At 47.8% G+C, this 27,591-nt stretch overlaps 1 protein-coding gene across 1 annotated transcript; it reads left to right on the forward strand.

Moving 5' to 3' along the window:
• Positions 1-4,425: 4,425 nt before the first annotated feature.
• Positions 4,426-24,466, forward strand: LOC115457458 (semaphorin-7A-like). Its single transcript, XM_030186872.1, has 14 exons — positions 4,426-4,507; positions 4,903-5,042; positions 10,524-10,586; positions 11,716-11,814; positions 13,534-13,636; positions 19,677-19,775; positions 20,427-20,566; positions 21,151-21,326; positions 21,419-21,527; positions 21,653-21,857; positions 22,489-22,604; positions 23,247-23,419; positions 23,937-23,992; positions 24,126-24,466. The coding sequence occupies exons 1-14, from the start codon at positions 4,426-4,428 to the stop codon at positions 24,464-24,466; spliced, it is 1,902 nt and encodes a 633-aa protein (XP_030042732.1).
• Positions 24,467-27,591: the final 3,125 nt, after the last annotated feature.

The following is a 27,591-nucleotide window of genomic DNA, read 5'->3' on the forward strand; positions in this document are numbered from 1 at the left end:
TTCTTTATGTTCTAAGTCCTCTCAGGATCTGCAGCTCTGCAAATGGACATCAAAGGTTTGGAATAAATTCATGACTAGTGGGATCCATGTTTAAGAAAACTAGAGAGGAAAATATAGAGGAGAACGAGACACACAGCTAGAGGGGAAAGTGGGAGAGAAAGAAGCAGAGAGAGAGGAGGGGAGAAAGAGACACACAGCTAGAGGGGAAACGGGAGAGACTGAAGCAGATAGAGAGAGAGGAGGGGAGGAAGAGACACAGCTAGAGGGGAAACGGGAGAGACTGAAGCAGATAGAGAGAGAGGAGGGGAGGAAGAGACACAGCTAGAGGGGAAAAGGGAGAGACTGAAGCAGATAGAGAGAGGAGGGGAGGAAGAGACACACAGCTAGAGGGGAAACGGGAGAGACTGAAGCAGATAGAGAGAGGGGAGGAAGAGACACAGCTAGAGGGGAAAAGGGAGAGACTGAAGCAGATAGAGAGAGGAGGGGAGGAAGAGACACAGCTAGAGGGGAAAAGGGAGAGACTGAAGCAGATAGAGAGAGGAGGGGAGGAAGAGACACACAGCTAGAGGGGAAAGTGGGAGAGAAAGAAGCAGAGAGAGAGAGAGTGAGAGGAGGGGAGAAAGAGACACACAGCTAGAGGGGAAACGGGAGAGACTGAAGCAGATAGAGAGAGGAGGGGAGGAAGAGACACACAGCTAGAGGGGAAAGGGGAGAGACTGAAGCAGATAGAGAGAGGAGGGAAGAAAGACACAGCTAGAGGGGAAACGGGAGAGACTGAAGCAGATAGAGAGAGGAGGGGAGGAAGAGACACACAGCTAGAGGGGAAACGGGAGAGACTGAAGCAGATAGAGAGAGAGGAGGGGAGGAAGAGACACAGCTAGAGGGGAAAAGGGAGAGACTGAAGCAGATAGAGAGAGAGGAGGGGAGGAAGAGACACAGCTAGAGGGGAAAAGGGAGAGACTGAAGCAGATAGAGAGAGGAGGGGAGGAAGAGACACACAGCTAGAGGGGAAAGTGGGAGAGAAAGAAGCAGAGAGAGAGAGTGAGAGGAGGGGAGAACGAGACACACAGCTAGAGGGGAAAAGGGAGAGACTGAAGCAGATAGAGAGAGGAGGGAGGAAGAGACACACAGCTAGAGGGGAAACGGGAGAGACTGAAGCAGATAGAGAGAAGAGGGAAGAAAGACACAGCTAGAGGGGAAAGGGGAGAGACTGAAGCAGAGAGAGAGAGGAGGGGAGGAAGAGACACACAGCTAGAGGGGAAAGGGGAGAGACTGAAGCAGAGAGAGAGAGGAGGGGAGGAAGAGACACACAGCTAGAGGGGAAAAGGGAGAGACTGAAGCAGAGAGAGAGAGAGAGAGAGGAGGGGAGGAAGAGACACAGCTAGAGGGGAAATGAGAGAGACTGAAGCAGATAGAGAGAGAAGAGGGAAGAAAGAGACACAGAGCTAGACGGGAAAGGGGAGAGACTGAAGCAGAGAGAGAGAAAGAGAGAGAGGAGGAGGAGGAGGAAGAGACACACAGCTAGAGGGGAAAAGAGAGAGACTGAAGCAGATAGAGAGAGAAGAGGGAAGAAAGAGACAGAGCTAGAGGGGAAAGGGGAGAGACTGAAGCAGAGAGAGAGAGAGGAGGAAGAGACACACAGCTAGAGGGGGAAGTGGGAGAGAAAGAAGCAGAGAGAGAGAGAGAGGAGGGGAGAAAGAGACACACAGCTAGAGGGGAAACGGGAGAGACTGAAGCAGAGAGAGAGAGGAGGGGAGGAAGAGACACACAGCTAGAGGGGAAACGGGAGAGACTGAAGCAGATAGAGAGAGAGGAGGGGAGGAAGAGACACAGCTAGAGGGGAAAAGGGAGAGACTGAAGCAGATAGAGAGAGGAGGGGAGGAAGAGACACACAGCTAGAGAGGAAAGTGGGAGAGAAAGAAGCAGAGAGAGAGAGAGTGAGAGGAGGGGAGAAAGAGACACACAGCTAGAGGGGAAAAGGGAGAGACTGAAGCAGATAGAGAGAGGAGGGGAGGAAGAGACACACAGCTAGAGGGGAAACGGGAGAGACTGAAGCAGATAGAGAGAGGAGGGAAGAAAGACACAGCTAGAGGGGAAAGGGGAGAGACTGAAGCAGAGAGAGAGAGGAGGGGAGGAAGAGACACACAGCTAGAGGGGAAAGGGGAGAGACTGAAGCAGAGAGAGAAAGAGAGAGAGAGGAGGGGAGGAAGAGACACACAGCTAGAGGGGAAAGGGGAGAGACTGAAGCAGAGAGAGAGAGAGAGAGAGAGAGGAGGGGAGGAAGAGACACAGCTAGAGGGGAAATGAGAGAGACTGAAGCAGATAGAGAGAGAAGAGGGAAGAAAGAGACACAGAGCTAGACGGGAAAGGGAGAGACTGAAGCAGAGAGAGAGAGGAGGAGGAGGAGGAGGAGGAAGAGACACACAGCTAGAGGGGAAAAGAGAGAGACTGAAGCAGATAGAGAGAGAAGAGGGAAGAAAGAGACACAGAGCTAGAGGGGAAAGGGGAGAGACTAAAGTAGAGAGAGAGAGAGAGAGAGAGGAGGAAGAGACACACAGCTAGAGGGGGAAGTGGGAGAGAAAGAAGCAGAGAGAGAGAGAGAGAGGAGGGGAGAAAGAGACACACAGCTAGAGGGGAAAAGGGAGAGACTGAAGCAGAGAGAGAGAGGAGGGGAGGAAGAGACACACAGCTAGAGGGGAAACGGGAGAGACTGAAGCAGATAGAGAGAGGGGAGGGGAGGAAGAGACACAGCTAGAGGGGAAAAGGGAGAGACTGAAGCAGAGAGAGAGAGGAGGGGAGGAAGAGACACACAGCTAGAGGGGAAACGGGAGAGACTGAAGCAGATAGAGAGAGAGGAGGGGAGGAAGAGACACAGCTAGAGGGGAAAAGGGAGAGACTGAAGCAGATAGAGAGAGGAGGGAAGAAAGACACAGCTAGAGGGGAAAGGGGAGAGACTGAAGCAGATAGAGAGAGGAGGGGAGGAAGAGACACACAGCTAGAGGGGAAACGGGAGAGACTGAAGCAGATAGAGAGAGGGGAGGAAGAGACACAGCTAGAGGGGAAAAGGGAGAGACTGAAGCAGATAGAGAGAGGAGGGGAGGAAGAGACACAGCTAGAGGGGAAAAGGGAGAGACTGAAGCAGATAGAGAGAGGAGGGGAGGAAGAGACACACAGCTAGAGGGGAAAGTGGGAGAGAAAGAAGCAGAGAGAGAGAGAGTGAGAGGAGGGGAGAAAGAGACACACAGCTAGAGGGGAAACGGGAGAGACTGAAGCAGATAGAGAGAGGAGGGGAGGAAGAGACACACAGCTAGAGGGGAAAGGGGAGAGACTGAAGCAGATAGAGAGAGGAGGGAAGAAAGACACAGCTAGAGGGGAAAGGGGAGAGACTGAAGCAGAGAGAGAGGAGGGGAGGAAGAGACACACAGCTAGAGGGGAAAGGGGAGAGACTGAAGCAGATAGAGAGAGAGAGAGAGGAGGAGGAGGAAGAGACACACAGCTAGAGGGGAAAAGAGAGAGACTGAAGCAGATAGAGAGAGAAGAGGGAAGAAAGACACAGAGCTAGAGGGGAAAGGGGAGAGACTGAAGCAGAGAGAGAGAGAGAGGAGGAAGAGACACACAGCTAGAGGGGGAAGTGGGAGAGAAAGAAGCAGAGAGAGAGAGGAGGGGAGAAAGAGACACACAGCTAGAGGGGAAAAGGGAGAGACTGAAGCAGAGAGAGAGAGGAGGGGAGGAAGAGACACACAGCTAGAGGGGAAACGGGAGAGACTGAAGCAGATAGAGAGAGAGGAGGAGAGGAAGAGACACACAGCTAGAGGGGGAAGGGGAGAGACTGAAGCAGAGAGAGAGAGAGAGAGAGGAGGGGAGAAAGAGACACACAGCTAGAGGGGAAACGGGAGAGACTGAAGCAGATAGAGAGAGAGGAGGAGAGGAAGAGACACACAGCTAGAGGGGGAAGGGGAGAGACTGAAGCAGAGAGAGAGAGAGAGGAGGGGAGAAAGAGACACACAGCTAGAGGGGAAAAGGGAGAGACTGAAGCAGATAGAGAGAGGGAGGAGGGGAGGAAGAGACACAGAGCTAGAGGGGAAAGGGGAGAGACTGAAGCGCAGAGAGAGAGAGAGAGAGAGAGAGGAGGGAGGAAGAGACACACAGCTAGAGGGGAAAGTGGGAGAGAGTGAAACAGAGGGAGGAGGGGAGAAAGAGAGGAAGAAAACATAGGATAGGACAGGGAGAGAGTGAAACAAATAGAGAGGGAGGGGGAAGAAAGAGACGCACAACTAGAGGGGAAAAGGCAGAGAGTGAAGCAGATAGAGAGAGGGAGGAGGAGGGACACCTAGCTAGAGGCAGAGGATTTGCTCCTGCAGATGTGTCTGTAGTGCTTTTCCCACCCCCGCACCACCCCTAACCTACAGAGACGGCTCCGGAGACATGGAGACAGCCTTTTTCTTGCTCTCAGCTCTGGCTCTGGTCTCCAGCCAGAAGATCCCCAGGCTGAAGCTTCTGCGGACAGGTGAGCGATTAGAACTGGGAGCTGGGTTGCAGTGATGGTCCTGGTGGACCTTCCGTGATGCTCAGTGGAGAATTTGGCAGAGGTGGAAAACGTTAGTCTCTGGCTGGCGAAGGAGTGGCTGGGTCTCCTCGTCCTCTGCATTGCAGGATGCGGGCTGCAGACTCAAAGCAACCTGTCTCCTTGCACCAACCAACCAACCCTCCTCTTGCTAAGAAACGGTGCTGCAGAGAGAGCACAGAAAAGCAGAGGAAGTGGGGGGCACCCAGGAGAGAGCAGGGATGAAAGGAAAGCCCCTCACCACTTCTTCCACTCCTGCCCCCTGTGACCTTGGCCACTGCCCCTGTACAAATATCTGGGTGTCCTTGTTCACTGACCCCTTTCCCCTCTCCCGACAGATTACCCAGGGCTGAAGTTTGAACGTGCAGAGAACCATTCTGTCCTTTTCCACGATGAAGGATGCACCAAGGCGTACATCGGGGGGCGAGGGGTCGTCTACCTGCTCACCATCAGCGACAGCAGCGTCAGCCACCACAAGGTAGCTCTAGGGCTATGCAAGGGGGGGGGGGAAGGGGCTGCTCTCTGATCCTCCGAGAGCACCGCAAAACCCAGAGGAAACCCAAAAGGTGGGCTGCAAACCCAGGGGCTTGTACTGCTCATTAATGGCGTGTTTGGGAAGGGTGGGGGCAGCCCAAGGATCTGGTCAGGGGGGGCTGTGTTTTGGTTGATTCACAGGAATTAATGGGGAGGGGGCTGTGTTTTGCTTGATGCACAGTAATTGAGGAAGGGGAGGGGCTGTGTTTTCTTTGATGCACTTTAATTAATAGGAAGGGGTTATGTTTTGGTTGTCACAGTAATTAATGGGGAGGGGGCTGTGTTTTGGTTGATTCACAGCAATTAATGGGGGGAGGGCTATGTTTTGGCTGTCATATTACTTAATGAGGAGGGGGCTATGTTTTGCTTGATGTACAGTAATTACTGGGGAGGGGGCTGTGTCTTGGTTGTCATGGTAATTAATGGGGAGGGGGCTGTGTTTAGGCTATCATGGTACTTAATGAGGAGGGAGCTGTGTTTTGGTTGATTCACAGCAAATAATGGGGAGGGGTTGTGTTTTGGCTGTCATGGTAATTAATGGGGAGGGGGCTGTGTTTTGGCTGTCATGGTAATTAATGGGGAGGGGGCTGTGTTTTGGTTGATTCAGAGCAATTAATGGGGAGAGGGCTGTGTTTTGGCTGTCATGGTAATTAATGAGGAGGGGGCTATGTTTTGCTTGATGTACAGTAATTACTGTGTTTTGGTTGATTCACAGTAATGAATGGGGAGGGGGTTGTGTTTTGGTTGATTCACATCAATTAATGGGGAGAGGGCTATGTTTTGGTTGTCATATTACTTAATGAGGAGGGGGCTATGTTTTGCTTGATGTACAGTAATTACTGTGTTTTGGTTGATTCACAGTAATGAATGGGGAGGGGGTTGTGTTTTGGTTGATTCAGAGCAATTAATAGGGAGAGGGCTGTGTTTTGGCTGTCATAGTACATAATGAGGAGGGGGCTATGTTTTTGTTGCCATCATTGGGAGGGGAGCTGTGTTTTGCTTGATGCACAGTAATGAATGGGGAGGGGGCTATGTTTTGCTTGCCATAGTAATTAATGGGGAGGGGGTTGTGTTTTGGTTGATTCACAGTAATTAATGGGGAGGGGGCTGTGTTTTGACTGTCATGGTACTTAATGAGGAGGGGGCTATGTTTTTGTTGCCATAATTGAGAGGGGAGCTGTGTTTTGCTTGATGCACAGGAAGGGGTTATGTTTTGGTTGAGTCCCAGTAATTAATAGGGCGGGGGCTGAGCTTTGGTAGCTGCACAGTAACTAATGGGGAGGGGGCTGTGTTTTGGTTAATTCACAGTGATTAGAAACAGAGAGAAATGTAGGCAGATAAAGACCATATGGCCTATCCAGTCTGCCAATCCAAGCCATCCACTCTCCCTATCATTCCCTTACAGATCCTATGGACTTGTCCCAAGCTCTCTTGGTAGCATGGAGTGTTGCCACGATTTGGGTTTCTGCCAGGTACTTGTGACCTGGCTTGGCCGCTGCTGGAAACAGAATACTGGGCTAGATAGACCATTGGTCTGACCCAGTATGGCTACTCTTATGTTCAGATACTGTTTTTGTTTCCAGCACTTCCATTGGAGGGGGGTGGGGGGGGGGGGGAGTTCCACAAATTCATGACCCTTTCAATGAAGAACTTATCTTAACCTACACCTTCCCAATTGTAGAGGAATTAAGTACAAGACCTACTACGCATCCAGTTTCTCCTTTTTGGGCAGCCAGCTTTGGAACGCTCTACCCAGACCAATCCGATTAATAAACGACTTCTTGCCCTTTAGAAAAATGCTGAAACCTCATCTCTTTAAGCAAACCTACCCAAATGCCCCAACCTAATCTCGCCAACTTCCACCCCCAATTCTGTTCTGACTTAAATACCAACCTCCCATCCTTCTCTTTCCATCTCTCCTTAATTTTATCCCTCCTTACCCTTTCTCCCAAATTACACTATCCTATCCTGTCTACCCTCTTTTATCCTAGTCATATATTATCTAGCTCAACTTATCATACACTACTAAGCCCAACTTTACATTGTTTTACTACTGTTTTATTAAAATTCTATTAACTTTGTATTTCAAATTACTATGTAAGCCGCATTGAGCCTGCATTGTGTGGGAAAGTGCGGGGTACAAATGTAATAATAATAATAATAATTTTAAAAAATCCTCTTTCACCTTCATCCTATGCCCCCTCTTTCTAGACCTTTCTTTCAATTGAAAGAGACTGGCCTTTCTTCCAAAGTAAACTGATTCAGAACTTTAAGTCTGTCCTCGTATGTTTTATGAAGAAGACCACTGACCATTTTATTAGCTGCCCTCTGGACTGACTCTGTCCTGATTATATCTTTTTGAAGGTGCATCTCCAGAATTGTACACAATGTTCTAAATGAGGTCTCACCAGAGACATCATCGCCTCCTTTTTCCTACTGCCCATTCCTCTCCCTGTGCACCCAAGCATCCTTCTAGCTTTCACTGTCAACTTTTCTACCTGTTTGGCCACCTGAAGATCATCACATGCGATCACACCCAAGTCCTTCTCCTCTTTCATGTACAAAAATTCTTCACCCCCTAAACTGTACTGTTCCCCTGGGTATTTTCCATCAAAAAAGCATAACCTTGAATTTTTTAGCATTAAATTTAAACTGCCAAATTCCAGACCATTCCTCTAGCTTCACTAAGTCCTTCCTCATGTTATCCGCACCAGCAGGGGTGTCTATTGCAGACTTTGGTATCAACAAAGAGATGAACCTTACCAGACAGTTCTTCAGCTGGTAACATCCTTTTCCTCAGAATGAGATCCATTTACCTTTACCCTCTGTTGCCTTCCACACAATCAGTTCCTAACCCAGTCAGTCACTTTAGGGCTCATACTGAGGGTATTAGTCATCTATGCAGAACCGAATCAAAGACTTTGATACATCTCGGAGAAAATAATCACTGCCATGAACATCCTAGCATCGTGGGCCAACGCTTTCAAGATGAAAATAAACAAAGAAAAATCTCAATGCCTAATCCTTTCATCACAACATTCTACACTGCTCCCAACCACCCTGATCACCCCCGACATCACAATCCCAATATCTGACAATCTAAAAATCCTAGGAGTAACATTAGACAACCACCTAACTTTGGAAACTCATGCAAAAGCCACGACGAAGAAGATGTTCAACATGATGTGGGTACTGAAAGGAGTAAAACCATTCCTCCCACAGAAAACTTTCCGCAACCTAGTACAATCCACAGTACTCACCCATGCCGACTACTGCAACAGCATCTTCATCGGTTGCAAAGCCCAAATCATGAAAAAACTCCAAACCACCCAAAAACACAGCCGCCAGACTCATTTTTGGCAAATCACAATTTGAAAGTGCAACACCACTTTGCAAAAAACTTCACTGGCTCCCTATCAAGGAACGCATAAACTTCAAAGCCCATACAATGATCCACAAGATCCTCCATAGCGAGTCTCCAAGCTACATGACCAACTTGATCGATCTTCCAGCCAGAAACGGGTCCAAATCTTCACGTACATATCTCAATCTTCATCTTCCCAATTGCAAAGGCCTCAAATACAAAACCTACTATGCATCCAACTTCTCCGTTATAGGCAGCCAGCTCTGGAACGCAATACCTCGACACATCCGAACAACCAATTAACACCTACCCTTCCGAAAGCTGCTGAAAACTTACCTCTTCAAACAAGCTTACCCAAACAACCCAACTTAATTCTCGGACTTAATCCACACCACTAGCACTACCCATACTCGAATCCTCTCCCCCACATCTCTTCCTATTGTCCTACTCTTTATAAGTGGATCATCTCTTGATACTTTGTACCATACTTTGGGTTATCTCTGTGATACTTGTACCATACCTTATAAGCCGCACTGAACCTGCTATTGAGCGGGAAAGAGTGGGGTATAAATGCTATAAATAAATAAATCTAAATACACCACATCTAATGCTCTCCCTTGATCCAACTCTCTGGCCACCCAGTCAAGGAAAATAATCCGATTTGTCTGACAAGACCTACCTATCGTGAAACCAAGTTGCCTCATGTCCTGTAACTCATTGGATTCCAAAAACTTTACTATTCTCCATTTTGAAAAAGTTGCTATTAATTTACTTATCACAGAAGTTCCCAACCTCTTCCTTATTTCCGCTTTTGTGGAGAGGGACCACATCTACTCTTCTCCAGTCCTCCAGGACCACTCCAATGAGAGAGAAGCGTTGAAAAGGTCCATCAGTGGAGCAGCCAGAACTTCCCTAAGTTCCTTCAGTACCCTCGGATGTATGCCATCCAGCCCAGTTGCTTTGTCCACCTTTAGTTTAACCAGCTCCTCACAAACATAGTACTCTGAAAATCAGGGGAGGCAGCTGTGTTTTGGTTGATTCACAGTAATTAATGGGAAGGGGCTGTGTTTTGGTAGATGCAGAGTAATTATTGGGAAGGGGGGCTGTGTCTTGGTAGACCACAGTAATGAATTGGGAAGGGGTTGTGTTTCAGTTGATTTCATAAGTACATAAGTAATGCCACACTGGGAAAAGACCAAGGGTCCATCGAGCCCAGCATCCTGTCCACGACAGCGGCCAATCCAGGCCAAGGGCACCTGGCAAGCTTCCCAAGCGTACAAACATTTTATACATGTTATTCCTGGAATTTCAGTACAATTTTATGGTTTATAATGGGCTACAAAACCCAGATCTTTGTTAAGTCCTGCTTTTGTCACCCTCCTGTCTCCATGCATATCTTCCTGTCCCTCATCCACCCAGACTCTTCCTGTCTCCCCTCTATCCACCCCATCCTGTTAGACTGTCACTGGAATGCTTTGATGTTTCACTTATATATACTGTCATCTACCAACATTTGCTTATTTCCAATCTGACGAAGAAGGGCAACCTTCGAAAGCTAATCAAGAAATGTACTAAGTTATGTCCAATAAAAAAAGGTATCATCTTATTTTCTTTTCCATGTTTTATTTTGTTTGATTACATTTAAAAGTGGACTAACACGGCTACCACACCTCTCTACTCATAGTGATTTATGGGAAGGGGCTGTGTTTTGGTTGATTCACAATGATTAATGGGGGATGGGGCTGTTTTGGTTGAAGCAATTAATGGGAAGGGGGGCTGTGTCTTGGTAGATCACAGTAATTTATGGGGAGGGGCTGTGTTTTGATCAATTCACAGTGATTAATGAGGGGATGTTTTGGTTGATGCATTTAATGGAGAGGGGGCTGTGTTTTGGTAGATCATGGTTATTAAAGGGGAAGGGCTGTGTTTTGGTTGGCTCACGGCATTTACTAGGGAGGAGGCTATGTTTTGGTAGATGCACTGTAATTATTGAGGAAGGGGCCGTGTTTTGCAGTGTGTGCAGTAATTAATGAGGGGGGGCTGTGTTTTTATCTCCTTCAGATTTTGTTCAATGTAGATGAAAAGGCTTCGAAGACCTGCAAGGCCAGGTATCCAGCAGCCCAGGTAAGTCTGGCTGAGGATGGTGCTGACATAGCAGGAGGGAATCTCTTCACTTTCCTTGCATTGGCATCAGTTTCTTTTTTTTTAAGTTCTGCAGACCATTCGTGCAAGAGTCAACCTTGGCTCAGGGAGGGACCTGGATTTGATTCCAGGCCACATCTTCCATTTACTAAGTTGACTGGGGCTGGGATGTTTTAATGCTGAGGGGTGGAGGGGAAAGAGCTCTAATCATTATTCAGTAGTGACATGCTGAGCAGATTCAGGACCCCTGACTGCAGGGTTCAGGGGAGAGGATCTGGTGCACGATGGCTGGGTAAGTGAGGTGAGAAACTCTCCAGGTAGCTGTGAATAAAGAAATGCAGATCCTAACAGTATATAAAAAATGATAAGGTCTATCCAGTCTGCCTGCTTACACCATGCCATTTCCACTCTCCCTTCGAGATCCAATGTACTTGCACCAAGTTCTGTTGAAATCAGATACGGTTTTCATCTCCCTCACCCCCTCCAGGAAGCCCTTCCATGAATTCTCCACCCTTTCCCTGAAGTATTATTTCCTCAGGTTACTTCCGAGTCTGTCCCCTCGTTCCAGAGCTCCCTATCGATTGAGACTCACCTCCTGTGCATTTATTCCTCATAAGTATTTAAATGTCTCTATCATATTTTCCCTCTCCCGCCTTTCTTCCAAAGTAGGACATATTTAGGGCAGAGTCAAAGTGGAAATTGTAAGAAAGGACTCACAAACCTCACAGGGGGCTTTTCGCTTAGGTATATTTTACTGTGAAAACTGGCACATGGAATGTGGATGAAGCACTTTTCTTGTTTGCAAACTGCCCCCCCTCACCCCCGATACTGCAGCAAAACAGATTTTTTTTTAATTTGAAAAGCTCTACATACACACACCTGCATGCACAGATATTCTAACTCCCAGTGTCCCTCATTCTTGCTCCACAGCAGACCCCTGTTATTCCAGTGCTGAGACCCCCCTCCCACAGCTCTGCCAAAGTCCCTCACTCCTGCCTTGCAGCAGCCCCTGCTATTCCAGTCCTGAGACACCCCCACCCCCACCCACACAGGTAGCTCAGAAGGCAGAAACTGAGATCTCAGTCAAGGATTTGCTTTTCTCTTCTGCTAGGACGACTGTGATAATTATATCCGTGTGATTCAGAGGATAAACAGCACAACCATCATTATCTGTGGTACCAATGCCGAATCTCCAAAGTGCTGGTTCCTGGTAAGCAGTGAATGTTCCCAGAACATCTCATGTTATGTTATAAGAGGTGTCCCTGCGCATCACTGGCACATGATATATCTATCTTTCTATTAAAACTGTTTTTACAAGCTTGGACATCAATATGGAAAATTGCAATAGTTAAAGGTATTTAACTGGACAGGAAATTCTGAGGACAGAGCAGGCAATTATGTGCTTAAGTGTCCATATTTAGCACTTAATAAATCGGACTGTATTAGAACATAAGAGTAGCCATACTGGGTCAGACCAATGGTCCATCTAGCCCAGTATCCTGTTTTCCAAACAGTGTCCAAGCCAGGTCACAAGTACCTGGCAGAAACACAAATCGTGGCAACACTCCATACTACAAATCCCAAGGCAAGCAGTTGCTGCCTATGTCTGTCTCAAAAGCAGACTATGGACTTTTCCTCCAAGAACTTGTCCAAACCTTTTTTAAAACCAGAGCTTAAGTGTTCGTTGAGTGAAAAAAACATTTCCTCCTGTTTGTTTTCAAAGTGTTTCCATGTAACTTCCTCGAGTGTCCCCTAGTCTTTGTACTTTTGGAACGAGTAAAAATATCGATTCACTTCTACTCGTTCTACACCACTCAGGATTTTGTAGACCTCAATTATATCTCCCCTCATCCATCTCTTTTCATTAAACTCAACAGTGTCGCTTAGGCAGTGAAGTGCTGGATATAATCAACTGCATAACAGACAGCCAAATGTACAAACCTGACAATTCTGTGCCAATGCCTGGATATGGTCTGGCATTGAGTATCTGGGATAATGCAGACCATCACTGCTGAATATGTATCCCAAAGTGCATCGATTCAAAGTCTCGCTAGCCAAAAAGGCCCTCCCCCCTCTGATTAAAATAAAGATCTGATGTTATAGGGACAGCATTAATGGAAACAGGCAGAAGGAACAGAGCCAGAGCAATTATGCATTCTATACTCTCCACGTGTCTGTTCCGCTAGTCCTCAGGAGTCCACCCACCCACCTCCCCCAGCCTTCTTATTCCAGAAAGATCTGACATGTAATGAAAAGTCTCCAAGGCGCTGATTTCATTGCTAATACTCTGAGACCCACTGTCTAACACCTGAGGATCCCACAGCCAGTCGGGTTTTAAGGCTACCCGCAGGGAATATGTATGAAATGCATTTGCATATCCTGGGTCTGCAGTGTTACCTGGAGCAGTCTGGGGACTGCAGCTTTAATGTCAGCCTTGTGAGTTGTAGTGTGGGAATCTTTTAAAAAGGTCTATAAAATAATGAGTGGAGTGTAACGGGTAGATGTGAATCATTTGTTTACGCTTTCCAAAAGCACTAGGACTAGGGGGCATGCGATGAAGCTACAAAGTACTACATTTAATATGAATCAGAGAAAACTTTTCTTCACTCAACGTGTAATTAAACTCTAGAATTTGTTGCCAGAGAATGTGGTAAAGGCGGTTAGCTTAGCAGAGTTTAAAAAAAGGTTTGGACGGCTTCCTAAAGGAAAAGTCCATAGACCGTTATTAAATGGACGGGGAAAATCCACTATTTCTGGGGTAAGCAGTACAAAAATGTTTTATACTTTTTTGGTAGCTTGCCAGGTATTTGTGACCTGGATTGGCCACTGTTAGAACAGGATGCTGGGCTTGATGGACCTTTTGTCTGTCCCAGTGTGGGTTTCTTAGTGGACTGGAATAATGTGGTCTTTTTCTTATCTGCTCTCCAAGAACAAGGAGTCCAAAGTTCTGCAGAGCAACCTGGGTCAACCAGTGAGTGGCGACAGGATCGCTCCAGCCCTTCCTTCGCAGCCAGCAGTAACCATGGCAATAGGTAGGTGCTCCTTCCTACCCGGCGCCTTCTGCAATGAGGGCATTGGCATCTTTTTCAATTTCTGATGGTCCCTATTTGTAGCTGTGGGTGACGCTTGGTTATTGCAGTAACTCAACACCTCCAGAGACCTAAAGGTAAATTATTGTAACAGCCCCACCCTGACCCAGCCTCAACAAGAACCCCGCCCACCCCCTCTGTCACCCTGGGCAATGGACTGATGATGACAGGAGAGCTCTAGAGAACTCATCACACTTGTGTTGAGTTAATACAGTGAAAAGGTCTCAGCTACAGTCTGTTTGCTGATTGTTATTTCAGTGTATTAAATAAACCAGTGGCCTTGGGACTGAACTACAGATGACTTACTAGAAACATTATCTGTGTGTGAATAGAGGCAACTTATACTGTAAATACTGGAGATTTCAGGGGCTGGGCTTTGGGTGGCTCTTGAAATGATTTAAACATCCAGGAGAGGCTCCCGGCCATTTCAATCGCCTGTCTAGAGCTCACCAGGCATTTTCAGTAGGAGTTTACTGGAAACTGCTGCCAAAAAAAATGCCCAGTTAGCTTCTAAGTGGACACCAGCTATCAGTGACGATCCTAGGTCGGCTGCCACCTGGGGCGGATCGCCGATGCGCACCCCTCCCCCAGGTGCAGCACGACACCCCCCTTGCACAATGACACCCCCCAGTGCATCACCTCCCCCCCCTCGGGTGCATTCTTGGCTGCTGGGAGCAGCTGTGCGGCTCTCGGCTCCGCTGGCTCCCTGCTCCCTCTAGCCCGGAACAGGAAGTAACCTGTTCCGGGGCAGAGAGAGCAGGGAAACAGCAGAGCCAACAGGCGCGAGGCTGCTCTCTGCACCCTCCAGCAGCATGCACCCAAGGCGGACCGCCCCCACCGCCCCGCCCTTGGTACACCGCTGCCAGCTATTTTGTGGGCATTCTGGGGGTGAGAGTCAGCACTTAGCCAGTTAAGATAACTGTACAAAACACAGGCCTATTTTTCTGCATTTCTTCATAGCTGGTTAAGTGTCAAATATTGCATTTAAGTGGCTATGGCTTCGCCAGCTCCATAAACCCAGAAATTCAACGCCTTACACTGCAATTACGGGAATAACCGCTCTGCCACAGGCTGGACACCAGCTCAGAGGCACACAGAGATTTAAAAAGTGCTTGTTTCAGGAGGGATGAAGGGACTCGCTCTCTCTAATCCCACCTCCAAAAGTCGCCTCATCTTCCTTTCCTTGGTTTCTGTGATATTCCTATTGATCTCCTCCAAAATAAGATCACATTAACACCGCAGCCTCCCCAGAGGTGTAGCGGACTTTTGTAATATAGGCACACCGGTGATGTCGGCTGGGTGGCAGTGCCTGTGTTGTCGCTCAGGTGCAGTGGCTGTGGTCAACAACAATGATTTAACACAGGCTGCCTCTGCTGTGTCCAGCCTACGAGGAAAACAGGAAGTGACATCAGGAGACCGGCCGGAGCGGGCAGCCTGTGACCATCACCTCAGGGACAGCACACCCACGCCTTTTACTGCTCTACAGAATGTGAAGACCACTAGTCCTGAGCAATTTTACTTTTTGTGACAAGGATCCCCAAAGGTAGCCCTTGACCCAGAGCCTACTTTCAAACAGAGCCACCAAAGGCAGCCCTTACCCCCAGTGGTGTACCAAGGGCGGGGCGGTGGGGGCGGTCCGCCCCGGGTGCACGCTGCTGGAGGGGTGCAGAGAGCAGCCGTGCGCCTGTCGGCTCCACTGGTTCCCTGCTCCCTCTACTCCGGAACAGGTTACTTCCTGTTCTGGGGCAGAGGGAGGCAGCGGAGCCGACAGCTGTGCAGCTGCTGCCAACACCCCTCCAGCAGCGTGTGTCGGGGGACGGGGGGTGTTGATGCGCCCGGGGGGGGGGGTGCAGCGGCGATCCGCCCCAGGTGGCAGCCGACCTAGGAACACCATTGCTTACCCCAGAATCTACTTTCAAATAGGGCCACCAACAGACACTTTGTGAAATAACACAAAATCCTGCAAGAAGACACTCCAAACCTATACTGAAATCTTACCACACCATAACAGCCCTAAACTACTTATGAAAAGACAGTGATATATTGGTGCTTTAGGGCCCAGTATAATAGTGGAGGAGTAGCCTAGTGGTTTGTGCAGCGGACTCTGATCCTGGGGAACTGAGTTCGGTTCCCACTGCAGCTCCTTGTGACTCTGGGCAAGTCACTTAACCCTCCATTGCCCCAGGTACAAAATAAGTACCTGAATATATGTAAACCGCTTTGAATGTAGTTGCAAAAACCTCAGAAAGGCAGGATATCAAGTCCCATTCCCTTTCCCTATTTGTAGATTCTACATGGAATGTTGCTATTCCACTAGCAACATTCCATGTAGAAGCCTGCCCTTGCAGATCAGCAACGTGGCCGCGCAGGCTTCTGTTTCTGTGAGTCTGACGTCCTGCACATATGTGCAGGATGTCAGACTCACAGAAACAGAAGCCTGCGCGGCCACATTGGTGATCTGCAAGGGCAGGCTTCTACGTGGAATGTTGCTAGTGGAGGAGTGGCCTAGTGGTTAGTGCAGTGGACTCTGATTCTGGAGAACTGGGTTTGATTCCTACTGCAGCTCCTTGTGACTCTGGGCAAGTCACTTAACCCTCCATTGCCCCTGGCGCCAAATAAGTACCTGAACATATGCTTTGAATGTAGTTGCAAAAACCTCAGAAAGGCAGTATGTCAAGTCCCAGTTCCCTTTCCCTTCCCATTTATATCGGCTACTGGGAAACTGGAGCAAGCTGGACTGTTATAGATTCCTACACAGACACTACATGCTACCACAAGGGTGGGCAATCTCAGTCCTTGAGGGCTAGAAGGCTGCAACCTAGTCAACTTGTCAGGATTTCCCTAATGAACATTCATTGAGGAAATCCTGAAAGCCCAACTGGGTTGTGGCCCTCGAGGACCAAGGTTGCTCACCCCTGTGCTAACAGAATCCTTCACCTCAGAATATGGACAGACCCTCATCTGATACAAAATAGATGACCACAAAAAACATGCAGACAAAACCTGAAATGGAGACCCCCCCCCCCCCACCCAAGAAAACAATAAAATTTTCCCTGCACTTTGTAAAATAAAAATAGAAAGAAAATATATACATTTAACATCTCAGTAATTAAAAAATATTAAATAAAAATATTTTCTTTTCTACCTTTGTCATTTGGGAATTTTATTTTTCTAATTAAGCTGGTCTCTGTCTCTTGTCCACTTTCCATGAGTCACTCTTCGCCCAAATTCATTTCCAGATTGACCTTTCCATTTCTTCTCTCTTCTACCTTTCCCAAATCAGGACACTGGCCTCTCCCACCAATTGTCTTAAAGGGTATTAGGCAGTTGAAACATTTTCCCCTTACATTCATTGACCTTAATTCTCTTATCTTGTTGCACTATTTCTATCATGAACCCATAACTCCACTGAAGTTCAGATCAATGACTCTGCATTTTATGAATGGAGAATCACGTATATTTGTATGAAATGGTACTAACGTTGTGTGGCATTCTAGATAAGTCACTTAAATAAGATTTAAGTAGGAAATAAAGCATCATTTTAATCCTGCAGCAGATCTCCCTCTGGCCAGCTATCTTATTTAGACAAATTAGGCAAAATTTAATTCAGGTGCACTGCTCTTAGGAACAAGCTGTCCCCAGTTTGCAGCTCTTTGAAACACTATGAGGAACTTTACATCCTAAAATATTCCCAAGCATATCCCAGGGTCCCCACAGCCAGCCAGAATTTCAGGATATGCACAAGATCACATTTGCACAACTCAGAAACCTTGTATATGGAAATTTACCTCATGCACATTCATTCTAGATACCCAATTGATTTATTTATTTGCTGCCTTTCTGAAGGAATTCACTCAAGGTGGTGTAAAGTAAGAATAGATCAAACATGAGCAATAGCCAATTACAGCAGTAAAAATATTCAACAATACAAAGTATGGCATGCAATGTCAAGACAACTCATAATGAAACATTATAATTGATAGTGAAGGGTAAAGCAAAGATGGAACATATAGATAGAAAGTAAGGTGAATAATTTAAAGAAAGTTGCACATGAGGTCAGAGAGCTGGTTAACTATTACCTCAGCTAGGGTAGGAGTGGATTTACTGTGGCATCTCTGGGGAAATTCTAATACAGAGTAACAGAATGGAAATATATGAAAGCTGGCAGAAAGCTTCCTCAGACCTGGGAATTGAGCAGAAATTCCTGCCAGCTTTTCCCCCAGCCCTCTAATCACTTTTTTGGTTTTATTTCACAAGGCTAGGACCTGATGTACTGAGGCTTTGTCCCCATTCTGTATCTGTGGGGTGGAGGGACCTTAAACAGAAATAGTATCCAGACAAGGAGTCTTTATTTTGTGTTACCTGAGGCTCTCACAATAATTTCATCTTTCCCTCTGGCCTTTCACAGTTAACAGCAGGATTACTATTTCTAACGTAAGTGGGGTTACAATGAATGTTTGGGGGAAGTGGTGGATAGATAATTACTTACACATCAGGCTCCCTCCAGCAGCTCCAAATCCTTCCCACTGCAACAAGGACCCACCCGGGTCTGGCTAGAGAGAACCTGTTGCAATCGCTGCAATCAGAGAAGGCTCCACCTGCCCCCCCACCCCCCCATAGCTACACCTCTGAGCCTCTCTACAGGGGTGGGGTGTAAAAATGGGATGGTCACATGTGGAAGTGGCAGCTGCTAAGTCTGGGTCATTCATTTTTCTAACTTGTACATTCAGAAAATGACCACCTCCGCTGCGCGCACTGGGAAATGCACACGTGAACTCCTGCAGGTGTTCTAGAAAAGGCTCTCTGTCAGCAAATCATTCTCTAAAGTAACACTGGAAGTGGACATTTTATTTTGTACAATTGAATACACCACCATACACATCCCAATTCCAGTCTCCATGTTTATTTATTTTATTTATTTAGATTTTGCTCACACCTTTTTCAGTAGTAGCTCAAGGTTAGTTACATTCAGGTGCTCTGGATATTTCTCTGTCCCAGGAGGGCTCACAATTAGGGTTTAATGCCCTTTAGTAAAAGAGTCCTAAGTGTCTTGGTATTATTCTTTTATTTACCACCTTTTTGGAGAAATTTACCTAAGGTGATGTACAGCCAGAATAAATCAAATGTAGGACATCCTGACAGCTTGTTATACTTAGCTCACACCTTCTTCAGTAGTAGCTCAAGATGAGTTACATTCAGGTACTCTGGATATTTCTCTGTCCCAGGAGGGCTCACAATCTAAGTTTGTACCTGAGGCAATGGAGGGTTAAGTGACTTGCCCAAGATCACAAGGAGCAGCGGGATTTGAACCGGCCACCTCTGGATTGCAAGACCGGTGCACTAACCACTAGGCCACTTCTCTGGGCACCAGGTGTCTGTAGAAAGGAGGGTGATTCTGAGTTCAGATATCTGGGGATTACTATGTAAGCAGATGAGAAAGAGCCACAGAAGTCAGGAGATACAGAAATCCCTTAGAATATACACATTGCACCCAACCCTACTGATCTTCCTTTCTTACCCCCTCCCCCAGCCTCTCTCTCACCCCCTCCAGCCTCTCCCCCCCACCCAGCATTTTCTTCTGGGTGCTCTAAGCATTGTCCCAGCATGACTGGCCAAGACCCAGATGTCCAATTCTGCTGCCCGTATTAGGTCCGGTATTGGATTATCCAGGTTGTACGCTGCTCATGGTGATCAGTGCCTCTGAGCTTGCAGACCACTGTGGGCTAATTATCAGCCTGTTAGAGTGTGAGCCCTATGAGAACAGGAATAACCTTGTGTACCTGAATTTAACTCGCCCTGAACTACCACTGAAAAGATCTGAGCTAAACCAATGTTCCATATCCGTTCTGAGCTGGCCTGGCTCTGCTTTCTTGTAGTGTTGAAGGAGACAATGATATGGCAGGAGATATTGAAGGGTGTGAATGAGATGAAATCAGACCTGATTTCAGGCTTCCAAACCTCTTAACTCTTCTCCATGTTGCAGAGGGAGAGATGTATTCAGCATTATCTCAGGACAGAAGCGTGTTCCAGCGCAGCTATGGCCAGAAGAAGCTGGTGAAGACAGAGGAGAAATGGCTTGGAAGTAAGAGAGAGACTTTCCCGTTACCTTCCCAGTAATCCTAGTTCAGAGATTTCAACCACAAATGCTCTGTGATGCCCTCCCCATCTCCAGCCCTATTCATTCTACAGTATTATCATTTACAAGGTCCCTGGAATAAAGACCTCTCATTCTCAGCTTCAGGTCAGGTGCGGTGACTTTTTCAAGTGATGGAGGGGGGGGGGGGGGAACCTGGATCTCCAGTGCCACCTTTTTGTTACAGGGCTAATCAGGCTAGAAGAATCCTCCTCCCTGCTCCACATCTGCCACCCACCTCTCCCTCCATAGTTCACGTTCCCTTACTTCACTGTTCCTCATCCATCATTGTACTGCCATTCACCTCTCCCAATCCTTCACCATCCCTCTCTCACTCCTTCAATCTCCCTCCACCCATCTCCCTCACTCTTTCACAATCCCTCCATCCCTCTCTCACTCCTTCAATCTCCCTCCACCCATCTCCCTCACTCTCCCTCCATCCATCTCCCTTCATCTTTCAGTCTCCCTCCACTATCTCCCCCATTCCTTCTCTCTCCCTCTCTCCTTGTGTCCTGGAATCGGGGGCAGTTTTTCTGCTTTTCTCAGTCCCTCACATGTGCCATTTCAGCCTGACTGATGTTGAATTTGTGCTTGTTTCAGGAGCAGAATTCATCAGCATGGCTTTGCTTCCCGAGAAGGACAAGTCGATAGAAGAAATTTATGTCTTTTACAATGAAGTAAACAGGACTATTGAGCTGGACAAGGAGCCTATTAAAGCCAGGCTAGGCCGGGTGTGCAAGGTACACAGCCAGGGCACTGCAAGAGACCACAAGGGTACATCACAGACCCCAAGCTCTTCCACTCAAACTTTCAAGGACTCTGCTGAGGGATGGGAGGAGTCCTGGTTTTATTAGGAAACTCAAATCAGAACTACATTTCCCTTAAAGGAACACCTGGCTGGGGAGCACTTTGTTCGCTCTAGCTCAGGGCTTCCCAAGGGTGCCCTGGAGAACGAGTTGTCGGGATATCCACAATGAAAATACATGAGATAAATTTGCATACATTGGAAACCCAGTATGTGCTCATTGATCATGTGTATATTCAATTACAGACATTTGGAAACCCCTGTCCTAAACAGTTCTGTTTCATTTATGCTGTAGTGCATCATTCACTCACCACCCTTCTTTCTAGGATTTCTGTCCACTAGAGTCTCAGCTGAGACTCAACATGCTTATATCATAGGTGAGTGCATCTGATTTCAGCGTCCAGTTCTGCACACCCAGCATTTAATGACACCTCTCAGCATACAAACTGAAACGATAACCCCCTCTGTACTGTGATGACAGAACTGGGCAAAATCATATCCTTTCTTCTCTGGTTGCAGGTGGATGAGGGCGGGAAGAATTTCCTGGTGGATTTCTGGACCACGTTTCTCAAAGCACGGTTGATCTGTGGCAATCCTTCTGACTTCCAGTATTTCAACAAGCTGAAGGACACATTTGTGCTGGCAGGGGACAGTGAGAGCAGAGGAACAATGTTTGGCATTTTCACAAACATTTGGTCAGTGGGAAGCAAGCTTTGTGTTTCAAGCAATTATTCAGACAGAGGAGCAAGGCTCACTCATCTCCCCTCTCCTTCCTTTCCGCTTTTAGGGGTTCCACAGCTGTCTGTGCATATTCCATGGATCGGATAAAGCATGTTTTTGCCACTTCCAAATTGAAGGGCTACCAGAACCCCTTGACGGGTAGCAGGCCTGGAAAGGTATGAGTTAAGAGCTGGGTAAAAGCTTTCTTCTCCCACATCCCTCAGCCTTGCCTTTCTCTTCCCTTCTTTCAGCATTCCCTCCTCCCCATTTCTCAGCACTGACAGCACGTTTCTGCTTTCAGTGTGTCCCTCAGGCGACTACCAATGCACTGCCTAGGAATGTCCTGACTGTGATTAAAGATCACCCTGAAATTGAAGAGAATATATATCCAGAGGGGAATCATCCGCTGTATGTGCTGCCTCCAGACCAAACTTATACCAGAGTCATTGCAGACCGGGTCTGGGACTTCAGTAACAATCCCCACACTGTCCTCTTTCTGGGAACAGGTGGGGGCAGTATAGGGGACCACCATCCCCAAATGAACTGAGTAGCAGTGTGTGAAGTGTTAGTACTAGAACAGCAGGGGATGCTGCAGGGCAGGAGGGAGGGGCTTTGGGAGAAGTGTGTGTGACAGTCTCAAGACGGGGTGGTGCAGGGCGGGAGGAGGGGCATTAGCACAGCTGTGCATGTGTGCGCGTGTATGTGTGTGGGGGGGTCTCAGTCCTGTAATAGCAGGGAGTACTGCAGGGCGGGAGGAGGGGCATTAGCACAGCTGTGCATGTGTGTGCGTGTATGTGTGTGTGTGGGGGTCTCAGTCCTATAATAGCAGGGAGTACTGCAGAGCAGGAGTGAGGGGCATTGGCAGGTGTGTGTGTGGGAGATCTCATTACTGGAATAGCAAGGGGTGCTGCAGGGCGGGAGGAGGGGCATTAGCAGAGCTGTGCATGTGTGTGTGGGTGGGGGGGGGGGTCTCAGTCCTGTAATAGCAGGGAGTACTGCAGAGCAGGAGTGAGGGGCATTGACAGGTGTGTGTGTGGGGGGTGTCTCATTACTGGAATAGCAGGGGGTGCTGCAGGGTACAGTTTGCTGTTCTCTGCTGATTTCATGCTCTGAACTTTTTTTTCTCTCTTGGTTCAGATAAAGGAAAGATTCATAAAGTACTCTACAGCAAAGGCCAGGCAGGCATCCTGGCTGAGCTCAGTCCTTTCTTCAAAGCAGCTCCTGTCTCTACAATGGCTCTGGATAGCAGCCCGGTACAGTCTTGACCTAGGGTTTTCTTTACATGTATAGCTGCCTAGCAGTTGACAAGGATAATTTGCCATCTTTCCTCTTTGGCTGCTCTTCATTTAAAGCACTTGGTTACAAAAAAAGGCAACTTCTCTCTCAAGATTCTCTATTTTCCCTACTTTGATAGTATCATCCAGAGATATCTCACTTTAAACCATGTGCTGCTCAGGGATTGTCGGGTTTTCCTCCAGGGTCTAGTTTAAAAGATGCTTTATCACTCAGTCACGGGGACGGGTGAGACTCCTGTAGCTAATACACATACTTATGAAGCAAGAGTCCTTTCCTCCTTCTCTCAGATAAATCATTTCTGGTGATTCTCATCTCTTGGCTCCCACATTTCTTCCTTTCATCCTGGAGGGCCATATCACTGCTGGAAGAGGCAGAAAGTGTTCCAGGAGCAGCCTGTGAACTAAGGACCATTCTCTGCGTGTATTTACAACCAGGAATCTCCAGGTCCATCACATTTCTGAGATACATGTGGCACCCCCTCAGAACTGCTCTTAGTATAATAAGAGGGAGGTTCCCAGCCTGTGACAGGGTGCTGGAAGCAGGCAAGACTGACTATTTCCTCTCATATTCTTGAGACTGACACAGTATTTCTACCACAGGGACACCTATATGTGGGCACCACATTCGAAGTCATACGTATGCCACTGGCAGACTGTGAGCAATATGGAGACACCTGCAGAAAGTGTGTCCTCGCCAGGGACCCCTACTGCGGCTGGGATTCAACCAACAGGCGATGTTCAGCCATCTCCCAAGGGGGGAATGACACCAACAGGTCTGTTGTGAATCAACTTCCAGGCTCACCTCTTCACTATAACTGACCATCTCCCTCCAGCCACTCCCACTCACCTCCTCCCTGTAACAATATAACTGACCCTCTCCATCCAGCCACCCCATCTCACCTCCTCCCTGTAACACTATAACTGACCATCCAGCCACCCCATCTCACCTCCTCCCTGTAACACTATAACTGACCCTCTCCATCCAGCCACCCCATCTCACCTCCTCCCTGTAACACTATAACTGACCCTCTCCCTCCAGCCACTCCCAGTCTCACCTCCTCCCTGTTACACTATAACTGACCCTCTCCCTCCAGCCAACCTGTCTCACCTCCTTCCTATAACACTATAAATGGCCTCTCCCTCCAGACACTCCCAGTCTCACTTCCTCCCTGTAACACTATAACTGACCATCTCCCTCCAGCCACTCCCAGTCTCACCTCCTCCCTGTTACACTATAATTGGCCTCTCCCTCCAGCCACACACAGTCTCAACTTTTTTCCTTTCTTCCAGTAATCTCCCACAGAACCTTGACCCACAGAACTTGACAGTGTGTGAAAAGCCAGCAGGTATGTCTGTTCAAGTCTGTAAGTTTTCCAGCCCTGAGATCTCATGTCCCTTATTCTCCTTCTGTCCCTCTCTGCTATGAGGCTCTGAAATGTATTTTCCTCTCTTGCATTCTCTTTTTCTGGATCCAAGCAGCACGTCTTTCTCAGGAAAACGTGAAAGTGGTGTCTGTGGACCGAGCTGGCTACATCTACCTGCCATGCCCGGTGCGTTCCCAGCACGCTTCCTACACATGGTGGAGGGATGGCTCCAACCAATACCCATGCATAGTGGAGGGTGACTCCTGCGTTCTGCGCTTTAATAAAGATACGCCCATGCATGACGGTGTCTTCCGCTGCAGCACCACAGAAGACGGAGTGGAGGAGGAGATCACTGCATATAAACTGGTGGTGCACAGCAGCAGTGGGATTCCAAGGCTGTTCTTGCCAGCTGTGGCTGCCACCTTCCTTCTTGTCATCACCTTTGTGTGCATGTAGGACCAACCAACAGAATCTTAGAAGGGCTCCAGAAAACTGCCACTTACTGCACCCACTTTCATCACCCATCCTTCCAGCACTGTACCCAAGAACCATCTCCCCAAGGCAACTCTCTGTATTATAGCACTAGCACAGGGAAATGATGTACTGTCCCAATTAAGTCAAAGATTCTCTCTCTCCTTTTTTTTAATCACCTGCTGCTCAATAGAGCCTCCCTCAGCTTCCTCCTTTGCGGCACCTCCAACCCCTTTCCAGAGGAAAGCTTCCTTGAAAATCCTCAAGTAGCAGTGGGGCTAGAAGTGCTTTTGCCAATCCCTCCCCCTCTCTTTCTGCCCAGGAAGTTAATAGGGATGGCAGGAGAGACTCCAGCTAGGCATCGTTTCAGGTGCACATCTCTCCTTTCAGCACCCTGGACAGGGATCATAGGCTTTCAGCAGAAACTCACTGTCTTGAAATCAAGGGAGTGAGGGGTGTGTCCTGCAGGGCTCCAGCCTGCACAGCAGACTTTTCTAGAGCATATGATCTGTCCAACCCCCCCTGCTGCTGCTGCTGCATTTGCTGCTCGCCCCGCCCCCTCGGAGCCTGCTTTTGTGTAGAAATTATAAAGAACATTTGTACCTTTACATACATACCATGCGCTTTGTACAAACAGTATCATTTTCTCTTCTCGGTCCAGAAAGTGTTCTATGCTTAGAATGACATTAAAACTGAGAAACGCCAGAAATTGTCTCTGTTTATTTTGCTAAAGGGCACAGGGGGCATTAGCACCTGTACTGCAGTAGGAAAAGAGCTCTCCAGCACTAATTTAATCCCCCCCCCCCCCCCCACAATCTGGGAATCCCAGTGTGAAGCAAGAGATACCTCTAAGGCACCACCAGGTCTAGCTCCACCAAGAGGTCATATAGAAGTGTAGCAGTAATAATCTCCCAGCTGTCTGTTGCATCTCCATAACTGCTCCTCAGCTGCAAGCCTGCCAACTCATGAAAATACTTATTACAATTTTCAGTCATCCAGATTTTAAGTGACAAACTCATTTTTACATACAGTTTGTGCAGAGCTGAATTTACCATGCTGAGATTCCACTGCATGAATGGGGTTGGGGAAAGGGGGTAACTGCCTCAGGATGTTAAGCTTGAGGGGGCTAGGGTGAGTAGGGCTGCTTTTATTACACATAGCCTGGCTGACAATCTGCATAACTTTTACAATTTTGCTTCACTTCATAGAGCAAAACATCTTGATTCTTCATTCAAAAATATTCAAATTAGTTAAGACAGATTTTCAAACAGAACTAATTTTGTGATGAAGTGTAGAGGATGTTTATAGATCAATGAAACAAACTCCTACTGCCTTTACGGTTACTTGTAAGCCACACTGAGCCTGCAAATAGGCGGGAAAATGTGGGGTATAAATGTAATACACAAACAAACAAACTTATGTGGAGTGGAGGAGTAGCCTAATGGTTAGTGCAGTGGACTTTGATCCTGGGGAACTGGGTTCAATTCCCACTGCAGCTCCTTCTGACTCTGGGCAAGTCACTTAACCCTCCATTGCCCCTGGTACAAAATAAGTACCTGAATATATGTAAACTGCTTTGAATGTAGTTGCAAAAACCTCAGAAAGGTGGTATGTCAAGTCCCATTTCCCTTATATGAATAAATTATCCACGCCCTAAGGAGCCAGCTGAATATTTACCACATGATCTCCAATTAGAGCGAATGCTACATACCTGTAGAAGGTATTCTCCGAGGACAGCAGGCTGATTGTTCTCACTGATGGGTGACGTCCACGGCAGCCCCTCCAATCGGAATCTTCACTAGCAAAGTCCTTTGCTAGCCCTCGCGCGCGCACCGTGCATGCGCGGCCGTCTTCCCGCCCGAAACCGGCTCGAGCCGGCCAGTCTCGTATGTAGCAAAAGAGATACAAGGGAAGACTCAACTCCAAAGGGGAGGCAGGCAGGTTTGTGAGAACAATCAGCCTGCTGTCCTCGGAGAATACCTTCTACAGGTATGTAGCATTCGCTTTCTCCGAGGACAAGCAGGCTGCTTGTTCTCACTGATGGGGTATCCCTAGCCCCCAGGCTCACTCAAAACAACAACCATGGTCAATTGGGCCTCGCAATGGCGAGGACATAACTGAGATTGACCTAAAAAATTTACCAACTAACTGAGAGTGCAGCCTGGAACAGAACAAACAGGGCCCTCGGGGGGTGGAGTTGGATCCTAAAGCCCAAACAGGTTCTGAAGAACTGACTGCCCGAACCGACTGTCGCGTCGGGTATCCTGCTGCAGGCAGTAATGAGATGTGAATGTGTGGACAGATGCCCACGTCGCAGCTTTGCAAATTTCTTCAATAGAGGCTGACTTCAAGTGGGCTACCGACGCTGCCATGGCTCTAACATTATGAGCCGTGACATGACCCTCAAGAGTCAGCCCAGCCTGGGCGTAAGTGAAGGAAATGCAATCTGCTAGCCAATTGGATATGGTGCGTTTCCCCACAGCCACTCCCCTCCTATTGGGATCAAAAGAAACAAACAATTGGGCGGACTGTCTGTTGGGCTGTGTCCGCTCCAGATAGAAGGCCAATGCTCTCTTGCAGTCCATTGTGTGCAGCTGACGTTCAGCAGGGCAGGAATGAGGACGGGGAAAGAATGTTGGCAAGACAATTGACTGGTTCAGATGGAACTCCGACACGACCTTTGGCAAGAACTTAGGGTGAGTGCGGAGGACTACTCTGTTATGATGAAATTTGGTGTAAGGGGCCTGGGCTACCAGGGCCTGAAGCTCACTGACTCTACGAGCTGAAGTAACTGCCACCAAGAAAATGACCTTCCAGGTCAAGTACTTCAGATGGCAGGAATTCAGTGGCTCAAAAGGAGGTTTCATCAGCTGGGTGAGAACGACATTGAGATCCCATGACACTGTAGGAGGTTTGACAGGGGGCTTTGACAAAAGCAAACCTCTCATGAAGCGAACAACTAAAGGCTGTCCTGAGATTGGCTTACCTTCCACACGGTAATGGTATGCACTGATTGCGCTAAGGTGAACCCTTACAGAGTTGGTCTTGAGACCAGACTCAGACAAGTGCAGAAGGTATTCAAGCAGGGTCTGTGTAGGACAAGAGCGAGG

This window comes from Microcaecilia unicolor, chromosome 14, assembly GCF_901765095.1.
Source record: "Microcaecilia unicolor chromosome 14, aMicUni1.1, whole genome shotgun sequence".
NCBI classification, from domain to species: domain Eukaryota; kingdom Metazoa; phylum Chordata; class Amphibia; order Gymnophiona; family Siphonopidae; genus Microcaecilia; species Microcaecilia unicolor.

What these genes read in the sequence shown, in the direction of transcription:
- LOC115457458 (XM_030186872.1), top strand. Translation starts at nt 4,426, where the DNA reads ATGGAGACAGCCTTTTTCTTGCTCTCAGCTCTGGCTCTGGTCTCCAGC. An exon ending in CCAGGTATCCAGCAGCCCAG is followed by an intron (nt 10,587 to 11,715) that starts GTAAGTCTGGCT and finishes CTCTTCTGCTAG; the next exon opens with GACGACTGTGATAATTATAT. An exon ending in GGCATTTTCACAAACATTTG is followed by an intron (nt 21,327 to 21,418) that starts GTCAGTGGGAAG and finishes TTCCGCTTTTAG; the next exon opens with GGGTTCCACAGCTGTCTGTG.